Genomic DNA, 14771 nt, shown 5'->3' on the forward strand with positions numbered 1-14771 from the left:
TAGCAGCTGCATGTAATGATTCTTGAACATCCAAGTAAGCGGAGGGAAGGTGGAGTTCCAGCTATGCACTACGAAAATGTCACTTGCCTAAAGTTGCGGCGTCAACTTGCCTTTTGGAATTGTTTCCGTTTTCACAATGATTCACTTGATTTGCCTCAGTTTATTGTTTGCTTTTCTAAGTATTCTCCTTTATCAATTGTCTACTTTCCTTTTGTGATTTCCATATATATTTGGTTCTCCATATAATTCTCAAGATGAAGATCGTGGCATGCTGCATAGGGGTGTAATTAGTCCGGTCTGATCTGGTTTTAGACAAAATTTAAGACCAAACTGTTACGTACCAGTTTTACATTTTCTAAAATTGATTATATACCGGTTACCCTACTAAACCGGTACTCTAATTTTACCGATTTTCTAGTTTTAATGTACTATATTATGATATAGTATATTATAGTATATAATATTATAGTGATAATATATTGTAGTATATTATAATATATAATAATTATATTATAGACTATAGTGTTATATTATATTATATTATAATATATAGTGATATAGTATTAGTATAACTATTAATACAATAAACAAAATGATATATGATTTTAAAATTTAATATTATATTAATTAATAATTTATTATATAATACAAAACTATTTTAAATATAATTATATATTATATATAAAAATTATATACAACAAAAAAAATTAAAATACATATATAAACCGGTCCGGTTTTAGAAAAAGAAAATCGAAAACGAACTGATTTTGACCAGTTTAAAAAAAAATAATCGGTCTGGTTTGGTTTACCGGTTTTTTTTTTATTTTATTTTTATTTTTTTTTATGCCCCTAGGCATGCAGGCCATTTGGGCAATCGTTAATTCTCAAGATCAAAAAAACCAACAGCATTTTGAAGGAATTAAACGCAAGTTACAAGAGATTCAAACAACCATCACAGGTGTTTGTGTTGGTGGTGACATGAATCAAGATAATGTGGGTGCAAACTATCCAAGGGGAGATTGCAGTGCATCGGCAAATGGATCAAGCACATGACGATTCTTCTAGTGATGAAGAACTAGAAGGCTTCGTCCATGGGAACAAAGATGGCAAGAGAGCTCTAACCACAATTTTAGAATTAAAATTGACCTGCCTTGCTTCAATAGTCATCTTATGTTGAGAGCTTTCTTGACTAGATGCTTGAGTTGGAGAATTTTTTTTCCACTATCTACAAATTCCCAAAGCACAACAAGTGAAATTGGTTGCCTATAAATTGCATGATGGTGCCTCGGCTTGGTGGGAACAAATGCAAAATAACAAGAGGAGGCAAGGCAAGCAACCAGTGCATGTATGGCCCAAGATGAAATGACTGATGAGGGCTAGATTTCTTCCTCTAGTCTATGAGCAAATTCTCTATCAACAATACCAAAACCGCAAGATATATGGGGGGTTTATGTGTAGCCATCCGAGACAAGGTATCCTTGCACACTGTGTGGTCTCTGTTAGAGGCAGTCAATCTAGCTATGAAGATTGAAATGCAGCTGGCCAGACCACCATCGAAGGTACCGAACCAAGTACCACAAGTGAAGCCTGCCACCCAACAACAATAGTCCAATGACTCACGTCCACCACCATACAGCAGGTTGCAAAGGGGCGAGAACAGTACTCAAAACACAAAAGCCCCAATACACAAAGAAGGGGGAAGCAATAATCCATATATGAGGCCTATGACTAGGAAGTGTTTTCAGTGCAACCAATTTGGGCATCGCTTTAATGAGTGCCCCGCATGCCGTTTGGTCCATGTGATAGAAGAAGGTGAAGAGAATCCGAGAGAGGGGAACATCAATGAGGATGATGTAACCGAAGAATTCATTGAAGGGGATGAAGGGGAGCCTATCAATTGTGTCATTAAATGAATTTTGCTGGCGCCAAAAGTAGAAGAAAGAAACCAACAGAACTCCATTTTTAAGACACGTTGCACTATTAGAAACAAAGTAAGCAATGTAATTACTGATAGTGAAAGTTGCGAGTATATAGCGTCAAAGGCCCTTGTGAGTGCACTGGAGTTGAAGATGGACAAGCATCTGCGCCTTTATAAAAGTAGCTAGATCCGAAAGGGGGTAGAAACTAGGATTACTAGTGTTTGCCGTGTCCTTTTCTCCATTGAGAAGTACTACCAAGATGAGGCCATGTGCGACATGGTTGAGATGGATGCCTGCCATATTCTACTCGGGAGGCCTTGGCAGTTCAACATAGACGCCACCTATAAGGACAACGTGTATTCCTTTTGGTGGCGAGATGGGAAGATTATATTGATGCATATCAAGGATAAAGGCCCCAACTCCTTGCAGGTTGAAGAAAAAAATACCCTGTTTACCATAAGCGAGAATCAATTCCTGGAAAAGGCAAAGGAAACGGGAGAAATATGGACATTGGAGGTGAAGGGTGAAGAAGTAGCTGACTCCCACGACATCCCTCCACAGGTGTAGTACCTCTTGACTGAATTTAAGGGTCTCACAACACAGGAGTTACCCAAGAGGCTGCGACCCATGCGTGATGTCCAACATCACATTGACTTGATTCCTAGAGCTAGATTGCCGAATCTGCCACACTATAGAATGAGCCCGAGTGAACACCATATTTTGTAAGGATAAGTGGAAGACCTTCTTCATAAGAAATTGATCAGGGAGAGCATGAGTCCGTGCGCAGTACCAGTGCTAATCACGCCAAAGAAAGATGGAAGTTGGCGGATGTGTGTGGACAGCCGCTCCATCAACAAAATAACAGTAAAATACTGGTTCCCATCCCACGATTAACTATTTTGTTGGACATGCTTGCAAGGTCCAATATTTTCTCAAAAATTGATTTACAGAGTGGGTATCATCAAATATGCATTCGGCCAGGAGATGAGTGGAAAACAGTTTTCAAAACCAAAGAAGGCTTGTACGAGTGGCTAGTAATGCCGTTTGGCCTCTCTAACTTGCCAAGCACTTTCATGCGCATCATGCACCAAGTCCTCAAGCCTTTCATCGGAAAATTTGTTGTGGTCTATTTTTAGAAATTCTTATTTACAACCACAATGAGAGTGATCACATGAGTCGTCTCAGGGAGGTTTTATTGGCACTATCTCATCATAAGTTGATTAACTTGAAAAAGTGCACCTTTTTTAGTAGCAAATTGTTGTTTCTGGGGTTTGTGGTGAGTGCCAAAGGAATACACATGGATGAAAGGAAGGTGAGTGCAATTCATGATTGGCCAACTCCCACCACCGTCACACAAGTTCGTAGCTTTCATCGCTTAGCAACCTTCTATCGTAGGTTCATACGTAATTTCAAATCTTTGGAAACCCCCATTACAAAATGAATGAAGAAATGGTGTTTCTCTTGGGGGGAAAGAAGAAGAAGATAGCTTCAACACTATCAAAGCAAAGCTGTCAACTACACCAGTGCTTGCCCATCCTAGTTTTGACAAACTTTTTGAGGTTGAATGCGACTCCTCCGTGGTCGGTATAGGCGCTGTCTTGTCCCAAGAGGGGCATCCTGTGGAATTCTTTAGTGAGAAATTAAATGAAACCAGGCACAAGTGGACCACCTATGAGTTGGAGTTCTATACGGTTATAAGATCTTTGAAGCACTGGGAACACTACTTGATTTAGCGTGAATTCCTTCTCTACAATGATCACCATGCCCTGAAATTCATAAATACCCAAAATAGCTTGAACCATATTCATGCAAGGCAGATTGGTTTTATGCAAAAATTCACCATGGTGCTTAAACACAAATTTAGGCAGCAAAACAAAGTAGCATATGCTCTTAGTCGACGTGCATCCGTGCTTGTAACTACGAAGACCGAGATCACTAGTTTCGAACAACTTAAAAACATGTATGTTGATGATGAAGACTTTGTTGAGGTTTGGAAGCAATGTGCGGCGGGACATCCAAAAGCAAACTTTCATATACAGGAGGGGTACCTTTCTCATGGAAGTCAACTCTATATTCCTTGGACATCGCTGCGTGAATATGTTCTACATGAGTTGCACGGGAGAGGATTAGGAGGCCATGTGGGTCGTGACAAAACAATCTCCCTAGTAACCGAGTGGTATTTTTGGCCTCAATTGAGAAGAGATGTAGGGCAATTTTTACAGAGATGCCCTTTTTGCTAGCTGAAGAAAGGACAAGCACAAAATACAAGGTTGTACACACCATTGCCCATCCCTCATAACATTTGGAAGGATTTAAGTATGTACTTTATGCTTGGGTTGCCATGTACTCAACGGGGTGCTAACTCCAATTTTGTAGTCATGGATCGATTTTTGAAGATGGAGCATTTTATTCCTTTCCGAAAGACCTCAGATGCGTCAAGTGTGGCCCATTTGTTCTTCAAAGAAATTGCTCGCCTATACAGCGTTCCAAAGACAATTACTTCCAACCGGGACACCAAGTTCCTTAGTCATTTTTGGATCACATTGTGGAGAAAATTTGAAACTTCCTTCAAGTATAGCAGCACTTGTCACCCACAAACTGATGGCTAGACCGATAGGACGCTTGGCAATATGCTACATTGCATTTCTGGTGACAAACCAAAGTAGTGGGACTTGAGTGTTCCTCAAGTCGAGTTTGCTTCAACAGCATGAAGAATATATCAACTGGAAAGAGCCCCTTCAAAATAGTCTACACTACACCTCCAAGATATGCTCTTGATTTAGTCCCTCTTCTAAGATATCCTGGACTAAGCATAGCAGTTGAAAATTTGGCAGAAAAAATTTGAGGAGTGCAAGCTGAGGTGCGAAGCAATCTGGAGAAGGCTAACATGAATTATAAGCAGGCTGTGGATAAGCATAGACGAGCCAAGATATTCCAAGATGGGAATTTTGTGATGTTCCATCTACGTAAGAGTCGTTTTCCAACAGGCACATACAACAAATTATAAGACAGAAAGTATGGCCCTTGTAGCATTTTGATAAAAATTACTGATAATGCACACGTGGTTGAACTCCCAGAAGATATGTCCATCTCTTCCACTTTCAATGTAGTTGACTTGTTTGACTACCATCCTCCTGATGAGCAACTTAAGGCAGACCCAAACTCTAAGATGAGTTCTTTCTAAGTGGTGGGGAATTGATGCAGGACGTGGATACAGTCAATGTAGCAACTACATGTTATGATTCTTGAACATCCAAGTAAGCGGAGGGAAGGTGGAGTTCCAGCTATGCACTACGAAAATGTCACTTGCCTGAAGTTGCGGCGTCAACTTGCCTTTTGGAATTGTTTTTGTTTTCACAATGATTCACCTTGATTTGCCTCAGTTTATTGTTTCATTTTCTAAGTATTTTCCTTTATCAATTGTCTACTTTCCTTTTGTGATTTCCATATATATTTGTTTCTCATTGTAATGAAGGATTATTATGAAAGTTTGGAATAAGAGTACCAGTATTATTATTTTCTAGCAATCTGGTGAGGTTGGTAATGGTTGCGTTCTTTTCTACATTGAAGCTTCTGCGTCTCTACCTTACCCCCTTAGCTCTGGGTCTACACTCAACTGGTATTGCATGATCTCTAGGTTGCTTCCTAACATATCCTCATGACTCTAGGCGAAGATGTCAGGATGTTCCATGAGGTGTTGTTGTATAGCAGCCCTCATCTCGAGGGTCATTCCTGTGCTGATCCTGATGGTGGCTTCTGGGCAGCTCGAATCTAGCAAGACCAGTTCTAGTGGCTCATTGGGCTTCACCTTCCTAAGTGTGTACTCGTCCCTGGCTTCACCCTCTACTGGAGGGCACTCAGGTGGGCGTGGGAGGATGCCCTGCGCGTGCTACCTCTATCTCACGGTGCTAGCTCCCCCTCTAACACCACCAGAGTTCACACATTCATTTGGGGTCACATTATCTCTCAGCTCATTGACGACTGTATCATGCTTCTCCTTCTCCTTCCCCCCTCGTTGCGTTATTTCCACGATCCTTGTTTCCATGCTTACCAAAGTTTTTGTTCCATCCTATTCCCATGCTGTCTGAGAACGGTTCTCGTAGGCATACGAAAGACATGTAAAGTTTATCGATATCCCATGGACAACACCACTGTTAACGTCGTGTTTCGTACACCTTTGAACTGAGTCCTTAGTAGCTTGGGTCAACAATCTTGGACTCGTGAATACAAAGAAAACACTGTGAGACTTTGGCTGTGATGGTGGCCGATAAGTCTCCGATGCTAAAGTTAGTATCGCCTTAGAGAAGTGTGTAAGTGAGTAAAGAGAGCTCAAATAGACCAGAGAGAGAATCCTGATATTTGGGGATCGGCTATATACCTGGCTTTTGGGGTTAGATGCTTACTCTTTGTGCCAGAGGTACATGCCGCCTCCTCTGCGCCCTCGGTCAGGTGTCATAAATGCAGCATGGCCCTCTATCTAGTATGCCTGTGGCAAGTGCGATACGTCAGGTCACCCTTCCCTTTTTGCTTGTTGTCAGGGGATTATGGGTCTCTCACCTGTACAGTCGGCCTGCCTGTTCGAACCTTCCTAGACTAGGCGGCATAGTTGAGGAACTTGGGTGTGCTCCTTGTTCTTCTTTATTTAGGGCTTGGATGCCCCCCGTGGGCCAAGGGGGTTATCTGGTTAGTTCAGGCCTATTGAGCTTGGGCCTGCATTCCTGGTTTGAGTAATAGCATCTACAAGAAATAAAACAAAAAGAGAACATAATTTTTATGAAAGTAGAGTATTATTTTCTATCCATAATACTTTTTTTAATACTTAATTTTGAAAATAAAGCAATACCATCAATTTCAAAATATACATTACATTTTTGAAAATATTCAAGAGCAATACATCATTATTTTGACGCTTTTTTATTCTAGTTTCATCGTTGTTTGAACATTTCTCTACATTTTGGATGAAATTGTTTTAGTAAAACTTCTAAATTTATTGGGTTTTTACTTTTACCAAATTTTACCTTTTAAAGTTGATTTTATTTTAGGCAAGATTTTCTCATTTTCTATGCTAACCTATTTGAGAAAGAGATTTACCACCTTACTTGGGACGTGTGGGGTTTGGCCCCTTTTAGGGCCCAAACAGGCCAATAGATGGCCCAATACAAAACCAATGAAGGGAAGAGGACTGGGCTAGGCTTGAGGAGGCCCTTTAGATACCAAGACTAGTCACGTCACCCGCTCAAACCACAACCCATATCACTGGATAGCAAACACATTACATTAAATGATTTGGAAAGCCAGCACGTAACGACAGAACCAGATTTCCACTCACTTCTGTGGACAAGGTAGTGTGTGCGCCTCACATTCCTTACCTATCGCAAGGGACAGACTGGCGACCCATGCGTAGTGTGGTAGGGCAACGGTTGACATGATAGGGGAGGAAACCTGCCACCAGCGCAATGTCCTGTACACCCCTTCACGATCTACCAGAAGTGGGTGGGGACCACCACGACCATGTATATAAACACGTATCAAGCTTAAGTAGAAGTATCTAAACATTTTCTCCTTACATTCCCTCACAAGTAGATAATTCTGACTTAGACATTAGAAATGTCCCTTATCACCCCGAGCCCTCATCTCATTAGGTCTTACAGGTCGCACGAAGGAATCGCTGAGTTGCCCAGGCTACGAAACACGACATCAACACTATCTTTTTTCTTTTTTTCTTTTTTTCCTATAATTTCTATTATCAGAGTTATAATATATTTTTATGAGTAATGCTAGGTACAAGCACTAAATATACAAACTCTGCACGTCTTTTGTAAAAAAAGTGAATCCCACTAAAAACTAGTTTTTTTTTTTTTCAATATGGATTAACTTTTTTATAAAGGCTTATGCAGAATTTGTCCATTTAGGAATTACACAAATTATTTCTTTATTTTTATAATTGGGGCCTATTCAAAGTTGGGGTAGGGAAGTCTTTTGAACCATGTCACATAAGATTTTATCTTTAAATGAGATAATCTTGTTTAAACCCTCACCCTTAATAAAAAGAGAAAAAAAAAAGACAAGAACCTTACTTGCCTACCCATTGAGCCGGTCCTAGACAAAATCCCTCTCATTCCACCAAACCAATATGACGCATGCGACACACGAGCTCCATGCCTCGCATGCGTTGATAAATTCGTGTATTTTCTTCGCATGTTGTCGACATTCATATATGATCAAACAAACTATTTACTTATTTATAACATTCACTACACAAGGATTTGCAGTACAATCAACAATAGTTCCCCTTCAATGCCCGAGATCTCTAATCATAACATCTCGATCAACTAATTATAGTTTTACAAAATCAATTCTGCTACGTACAGTCGTTACTTGTAGTCGGTGTGCAGTCGGCAACGCCACATCAGATTAAAAAAAAAAGACATATAAAAAAAAAAGCCTTGCTATAAACCGAAATAAGAAAGAAAGAGAAAAGACACTGAGCTTGGCATCGTCTGGATATTCGTCTTCCCGCTCGTCTGGGCTTTCAGTTGCATGTTCATGTTAGTGTTCATCTTCTTGCTCATCTGATCTGGGGAGAAATAAGAAAGAGAAAAATGATACTTTTCCGGGAAATGATTTCTTAGGCTTAGCAGAGTGTCCAATGGCTTCCGCCAGCAATGTTCAAATACTCCCATCATCATTTGATATTTCTGCTCCTATTTCTAAATCACCATAGAAATATAAAGTTTCCTTAGTTTCAGAGGTAAAGGCACCCGTTATATTTTTACTCAACGTCTACGTGAGGCCTTGGTCGAGAAAGGGATTGTCACCTTTAAGGACGATGAAGAACTCAAAATAAGGATGAAAGAGAGAGGGATGAGAAATTTTCCCATCTTCTATCATGTGGATCCCAGCAATGTTCGGCATCAGGGAGACTTTTACGGGAGATTAGAATCAACATGGGGAAAAGCTAAATTGATAAAAATCCATTAAAATTGAAGATGAAAAAACTTGAAATCGAAATCCAAAATTAAAATAGACCAAAACCCATGTCGACAAACTAGAAGAAAACCCAACCAAGCTCCAAAATTGAAAATTAATTATAAACCTAAACAAAGCTACGAAGAAATAGAACTCAGAATCGAACTCCTAAATCTAAAATCAACCAAAACTTAGATAAAATAACTGGAAAAAAACCCAAAACCACGCACCAAAACAAAAATGTGCCAATCACACAAATCACACTCTAGGGAGTCAGGGACCAGTCTTCACAATAGACAAGACGAAGAAGAAATTCATGAGAGAGAGAAAGAGAGAAGGTAGAGCTTAATCAGTTACACGGAGAGGTAGGAAAGCCTTCATCTTTACGAGTTCAAGCTTGGGGGCAAATGATATGGAATGATTTGACAAAAGTGGCCAAAAATTTCTCCTTTTGTAGATGTCTGGCGAGATGCTTTGACAAAAGTGGCCAATCACTCCAGGACCCCAGGTACTTCCTAAAGACTGTGTAAGATTTAATCATCTTCTTCTACTGAGTCTTTTTTCTTCATTCTCCAGACGAAAAAGTAGACTCCTAATATTGCAAATGCAATGCTTCGACTCTGCAGGAAATGGAAAGGCTTCGAGAAAGAGAAACAAAGGGAGAGAGACACAGAGTGGAAGGAGAAAGAAATGAAAATCTGGAAAAATGAGATCAAGCATTGAAATGGTGCGTTTTTATTTTTCCACATCAGACGGCGCTTGCCCCGCGCTTACACTAGCCGACTGCCTTTAGCTTTTTTCTTACTAAATTGTTTCTTTGACAGTTCCTCCATGTTTGACAAAAAATATGGATTCGAATTCGGATTCACATATTACTTATTTTTATTTTTTATTCTTCTTAAACTAATTAAATTATTTTACTCATTATCTATACTCTACATATTTAATAAAAAAATATAAAAATAAATATAATATATAATGTGTGGAGGTAATTAATAAAATTTTTGATGTCATATGCATGAGGTTTGAGCTTAAAAAATAGGATGCTGCTACGTCCACAAGTAAATTTCACCGAAAGTGACCACCAAATAGAGTAATTTTTTTATACATTTTTTTCTATTTTTAATTTTTTTAAAAATTATAATATCATTTAAAAACACTTCTTTAAACCATTTAAAAATAAAAATAAAAAATAAAAAAGGTAGCATTTTGCTTTAGAAAAGAGTAATTCTACTCATAAGCCTTTATTTCACCCGCACCACACACCAGCTGAGCTGGATTTATCTTTTTTTTTTTTTTTTTTTTATAACCAAAATGTGCGTTTTGAACATCACGGTGTTTTACCCAGCTCCCTCCCCCAAAAACAGACCCCGCAGCACAGAATAAGGTATTCAAAAATTTTTCAAATCCTCTCCCCCCGCCTACGTTCTCCCTCCTCCGCTCGCTGTCACTGCAGCGTTCAGCCGCCAGCGACTTTGAGGTTCTCTCTCTCTCTCTCTCTCTCTCTCTCTCTCTCTCTCTCTCTCTCTCTCTCTGTGTACATGGCTGGGTTATTTTTACACTTATTTTATAGTTTTCCTCTTCCGTAGCCCTTACTCTCATCTCTCACCCTCGAGGCCGCACTTCCTCTCTTCCCTCTTCTCACTTCCGTAACCAACTTATTTTCGTAAGCTTTTGCTTCAAAGATTTGTTCCTTTCTCAAAACTATGCTCCCAAAGATGATGTCTTTCAGCAGCTTATGCTAGGTTTATAGGTAAAATTGATATTTTTTAAATCTGTGAAATTGTTCTTGGTAGATGCGTTTGTTCTTGTTCTTGTGTGACATCTTGTAGCAAATGTTTTTTGTACCTTGTCGTCGAGTTCCTTTCTGCAACTCCTCTTAAATTACTTGCCAAATTTATCTCTTGAATTTTTTTGTGCTTTTAGGAAAGATTTAGTTCTGTGGTTTAATGCAAATTTATTTTCTGAAGATGAAACTTATTTCACGTGTTTTATATTTTTAATTCGCTTGTTACTCCTGAATAATTCATGTAGTTAAGTTTCTTCTATTTTTGATAAATTTTTTGTTTCTTGTATAAAAATTTGATGGTTTTCGAAACTCTTCAAATATTATGTACACTTTTGGACTTGGGATTTGTAAGCTTCATGTGTGTTTTTGTTAAATTAAGTATTTTAATCGTTTACATTTTATATCCCGTTTTATATCTTGACCATATGATGGGTTAACTCGGATTCCCCTTCAAGACATAATGGGTGATGCAAAATCGAGTTTCTGATGGTGTTATAAAGGCATTTCTTCTTTTATTGGCATTTTTTGTATATTCTCTCAAGTCTTATATCTTATTTGGTCTTATAAAATAAAATAAAAAATTATTCTGCAGTTTGGTCTCTGATTGTTGTGTTTGAGTTCTTGAGTTTAATTGCTTTTGCTATATGTAAAATTCGTGTATAATTCGTGTTTCTGCGTCTAAATCAAATCATGGATCAAGAGGATGAAATTTCAAGGTGCAACTATATCTTGTCTCAGACAAAATCATCCTGCCTATTAATTAGGCTCTTGCCTATTCTTATAATCAATAAGATTTTATTTATTGAAAAAAAAAAAAAAGACCGTCCTGCCTATTTACTTCCTTTCAATTTGTTGGTTAGTTAATTTTGTTTTTGGTAAATATTCAATGCAGTACAAGGTGTGCATGCAGACAATTATGTGCACCACTATGGAGGTGTAGTGCAGGGAGCTGCGGAAGGAAAGCACCCCAAATCTGATGTTTATACTTGCTTCCCTCATCTCAAAAAATGAATGAGTTTATACTTGCTTCCCTCATCTCAAAAAATGAATGAGTTTATACTTGCTTCCCTCATCTCAAAATATGAATGAATGTGGAGATGGATTGAGAATATAAACTGGACTTGTAAAGAATGCAAACTGGACTTGTGGCTGTGAGGCTTAGTGGCTACTTTGTTGTGGTTGTAAAAAATGTGATGGACTCGTGTTTTGATCACCTATCAGATTTTTGGTTGTGGTTGTAAAGAATATGATAGACTTGTGTTTTGATTACCTATCAGATTTTTGGTTAGGGATCTTTTTTAGAGGGACGGTGCATGTCACAGACAGGAATATACACCATCATTATAGTCCATGATCAATGCATTCGAGTTTCCCTAATTTTCTTAATTTCCATTTGCATCTTTCCCTACTCAGTTTTCCATTTCCAAGCAACTCATAAGAACTTTCCAACAAAATTCCATTTGCAAGCAACTAATGAGTACTTTGGTCCAAGCAATATCATTCACACAAAAACTAACCCAAACACATGTACACGTACGGTACCATTTAACATCCATATCCAACTCAAATCTTAACAAGCACAAATTTACAAAATATTCATAGTGCATTCTACAATTACAATTACGGTCAAATGATCCAGTGACAGTTAATAGTAACATGATACATCTATCATCCGAGCTAACTAAAAATAATTACAATAGATAACACCTAGTTTAGACACATTAATATATGTGCACATCTATTTTTTATGTTTTGCCTTCGAACTTCATCCTCTTGTTTGTGCAGATCATTCTCTCTGTATTAGTTTATCTTTTTTTCTCCAAAACTCATTCGAGCAATAATAAATCATCCTTCCTCTTCTGAAGTGCATTTTCTCTTGTCAGAATTTTCTCCTCTACCAGTTGAAGCAGATCTACCCAACTCTGCGAGGTAAAAAATGATGTTTGAACAAGCAATGCCGTGACTAAAGCACTTGAAATCGCTGATGGTTATTGCTACCTAACTCTTGATGAGCTCTGACGCAGGCCAACGAGAACGAATTGCATTGTGAGTTCTGAAACTATAGCTAAGCAATTCTGCAAGGCTGTAAAGGATATTATAAGTCTTGGGGTGTAATGCGTTCATTCACAAAGCTCTAAGAGCAGTATTCACCTAGGAAGTTAATCACATTCATATTTGTGAAAACGAACCAAGTGACTAAACATGAATGTAAACATAAAGCTATCAATAGGTCACTGCATCAAATCATATTTGGAAAAAATTAATGTTGGCAATGCTTGGACAATTATGAATAATCAATTTAAACAAAAAACATCACAGTCAAACTACCACTGCAAATGAGAATCGATTCACAAGGATATAAATAACTGAGGAATGAAAATCATGTAAAAGTAAAGGTGGAAGAATTAGGCCCAAAAACAAACAGATCAAGAATAATGGGTGAGAGGCCAAACATAGTCCTAGATTAAAAAATAATAATAAGTAAGTCAAAGAAATTATGTGCATTTAAAGTTGCTAAAAGTTATTTTCAGTGTCTTCTTGGAGGTGCTTTTCAACAAAAGTTTCAATTTAGAATTTTAAGTGGATTTTCAGATTCTTTAGGATACTTGAAGCATTTTTTATAAATTTACCAAGCATGCTAATTTTTTCTTCAAAAGAGCTTTGAAGCTATTGAAAGTACATACTTTTCATGCTTTCAAACTCAACCAAACGGGCACTACAACCGTCAAAGATCACAATCACAACCTCTAAGAGGAAGTAAAATGTTCACTTGAAGATTGCATAAAGGTAAAGATAGAACAACAATTAGTGTTTACTTGGGCGTACCATACTCACGTCAAATAAACTAAACCTTGACCCAAAGGAAAGACAAACCACCATTAGTTTATTTGGGCATGCTACACTCAATCCAACCAAATAAAAGCTTGACCCAACTAAAGCGTACCATACTATAAACCCTTCAAGTCTTTGCCTTTTTCATTCACTATGAGGTCATTTTAAGCATGAAGTCTTTAAAGATTTGATACAGAGGAGCAAGCTTGGAGCCCACCAAGTCTTTATAGACACTTCCAGATTTCAGAGATGGTCATGAGTCATCTCTAGTAAGGATAAATAATCATGCCCGATGATTTAATGCAAACCAGAGCTTTGAAAGTGATCATTGTACGACTTTAGGCACTCTGGGGAAGTACTACCCATACAATCCACTTATAGCATTTTGGAAAAAGTAGCAGTGCAATGTAAGTGACTCGATTTTGGAAACAGTGAAGGAACCAGAAATAGAATCATGTTACCAAGCAACGTGTAAACTTGAAAGGTTTTGTCCTCATTCCCCATTCAAATCTTATCTTTTTCCGATGAGTTGTCGAACCATAACAATCCTACATTTAATCGCAACCTAAAAATTTTATCCAACAAAAATATTCTTATCAATATGCAAACAAATAGATATCCACAAATCCAATCAGTAGGAACATAAATGTCATCAATCGCAAATGCAAGCACCATATCGGCAACCATCCGAACAAGAAATCAACATCCAAAAATAAAACTCACTATGGCAACTTCCAGGACCGAAAAATCGCGAACTTGGACTTCTCTGAGTACGAATAGTCAATCCCATGGTCCTTGAGAGCGGTGGCAGAGGTGGAGGCAGCAATGCATTTGCGGACCTGGTCGAGTTCTTCTCTGTCTTCGATGTGGAGTTGAACTTTGCTCGGCTTTCTCCTCAGTGGAGGAGGGAGAACGTAGGCGGGAGAGGGGATATGGAAAAATTTTGAATGGGTATTCTGTGCTGTAGGATCTGTTTTGGGGGGAGGGGGGTGGGTAAAACACCGTCCTGTGCAAAACGCACGTTCTGGAATTAAAAAATAAAAAAATCCAGCTCAGCTGGTGTGTGGTGTGGGTGAAATGAAAGCTTATATGTAGAATTACTCTTCAAAAAAAACATGGTCCATTTTGGAAGACTTGGGACTGGAGCCCACTATGACTTGCCCAGACTTGATGGGTCGGTAGTGCGCTCCACGAGGCTGCCCCTCACGTACGCTCTCTTTTTGCAGATGCCTACAAAGTCTATGCCAGGCTGCCAGCCCATC

At 38.5% G+C, this 14771-nt stretch overlaps 1 protein-coding gene and 1 non-coding gene across 3 annotated transcripts; one reads left to right on the plus strand and one right to left on the minus strand.

Annotated features, from left to right (window-relative positions):
• Positions 1 to 11096: 11096 nt before the first annotated feature.
• On the plus strand, positions 11097 to 11168 carry LOC122277915. The gene has a single exon (XR_006229219.1). It is a non-coding gene; the product is annotated as a small nucleolar RNA snoR60 (small nucleolar RNA).
• A 1048-nt stretch (positions 11169 to 12216) lies between these two features.
• Positions 12217 to 14750, minus strand: LOC122276582. Of its 2 annotated transcripts, none has more exons than XM_043086415.1 (4): positions 14611 to 14750; positions 14233 to 14515; positions 12681 to 12760; positions 12217 to 12599 (listed from the first exon to the last, which is right to left on the minus strand). In XM_043086415.1, the coding sequence occupies exons 1-4, from the start codon at positions 14624 to 14626 to the stop codon at positions 12523 to 12525; spliced, it is 456 nt and encodes a 151-aa protein (XP_042942349.1). In that variant the 5' UTR covers positions 14627 to 14750; the 3' UTR covers positions 12217 to 12522. The 2 variants fall into 2 exon arrangements, with proteins under 2 accessions (XP_042942349.1, XP_042942348.1); XM_043086414.1 differs by having other exon boundaries at positions 14233 to 14533.
• Positions 14751 to 14771: the final 21 nt, after the last annotated feature.

This window comes from Carya illinoinensis, chromosome 9 (genome assembly GCF_018687715.1).
Source record: "Carya illinoinensis cultivar Pawnee chromosome 9, C.illinoinensisPawnee_v1, whole genome shotgun sequence".
Classification (NCBI taxonomy): Eukaryota; Viridiplantae; Streptophyta; class Magnoliopsida; order Fagales; family Juglandaceae; genus Carya; species Carya illinoinensis.

Excerpts from the sequence above, each read along its gene's own strand:
- LOC122276582 (XM_043086414.1), bottom strand. Across the intron at positions 12,761-14,232 it reads CGGTCCTGGAAGTTGCCATA|CCTTGCAGAATTGCTTAGCT; the intron begins GTGAGTTTTATT and ends TATCCTTTACAG. Across the intron at positions 12,600-12,680 it reads TGCGTCAGAGCTCATCAAGA|AGTTGGGTAGATCTGCTTCA; the intron begins GTTAGGTAGCAA and ends TTTACCTCGCAG.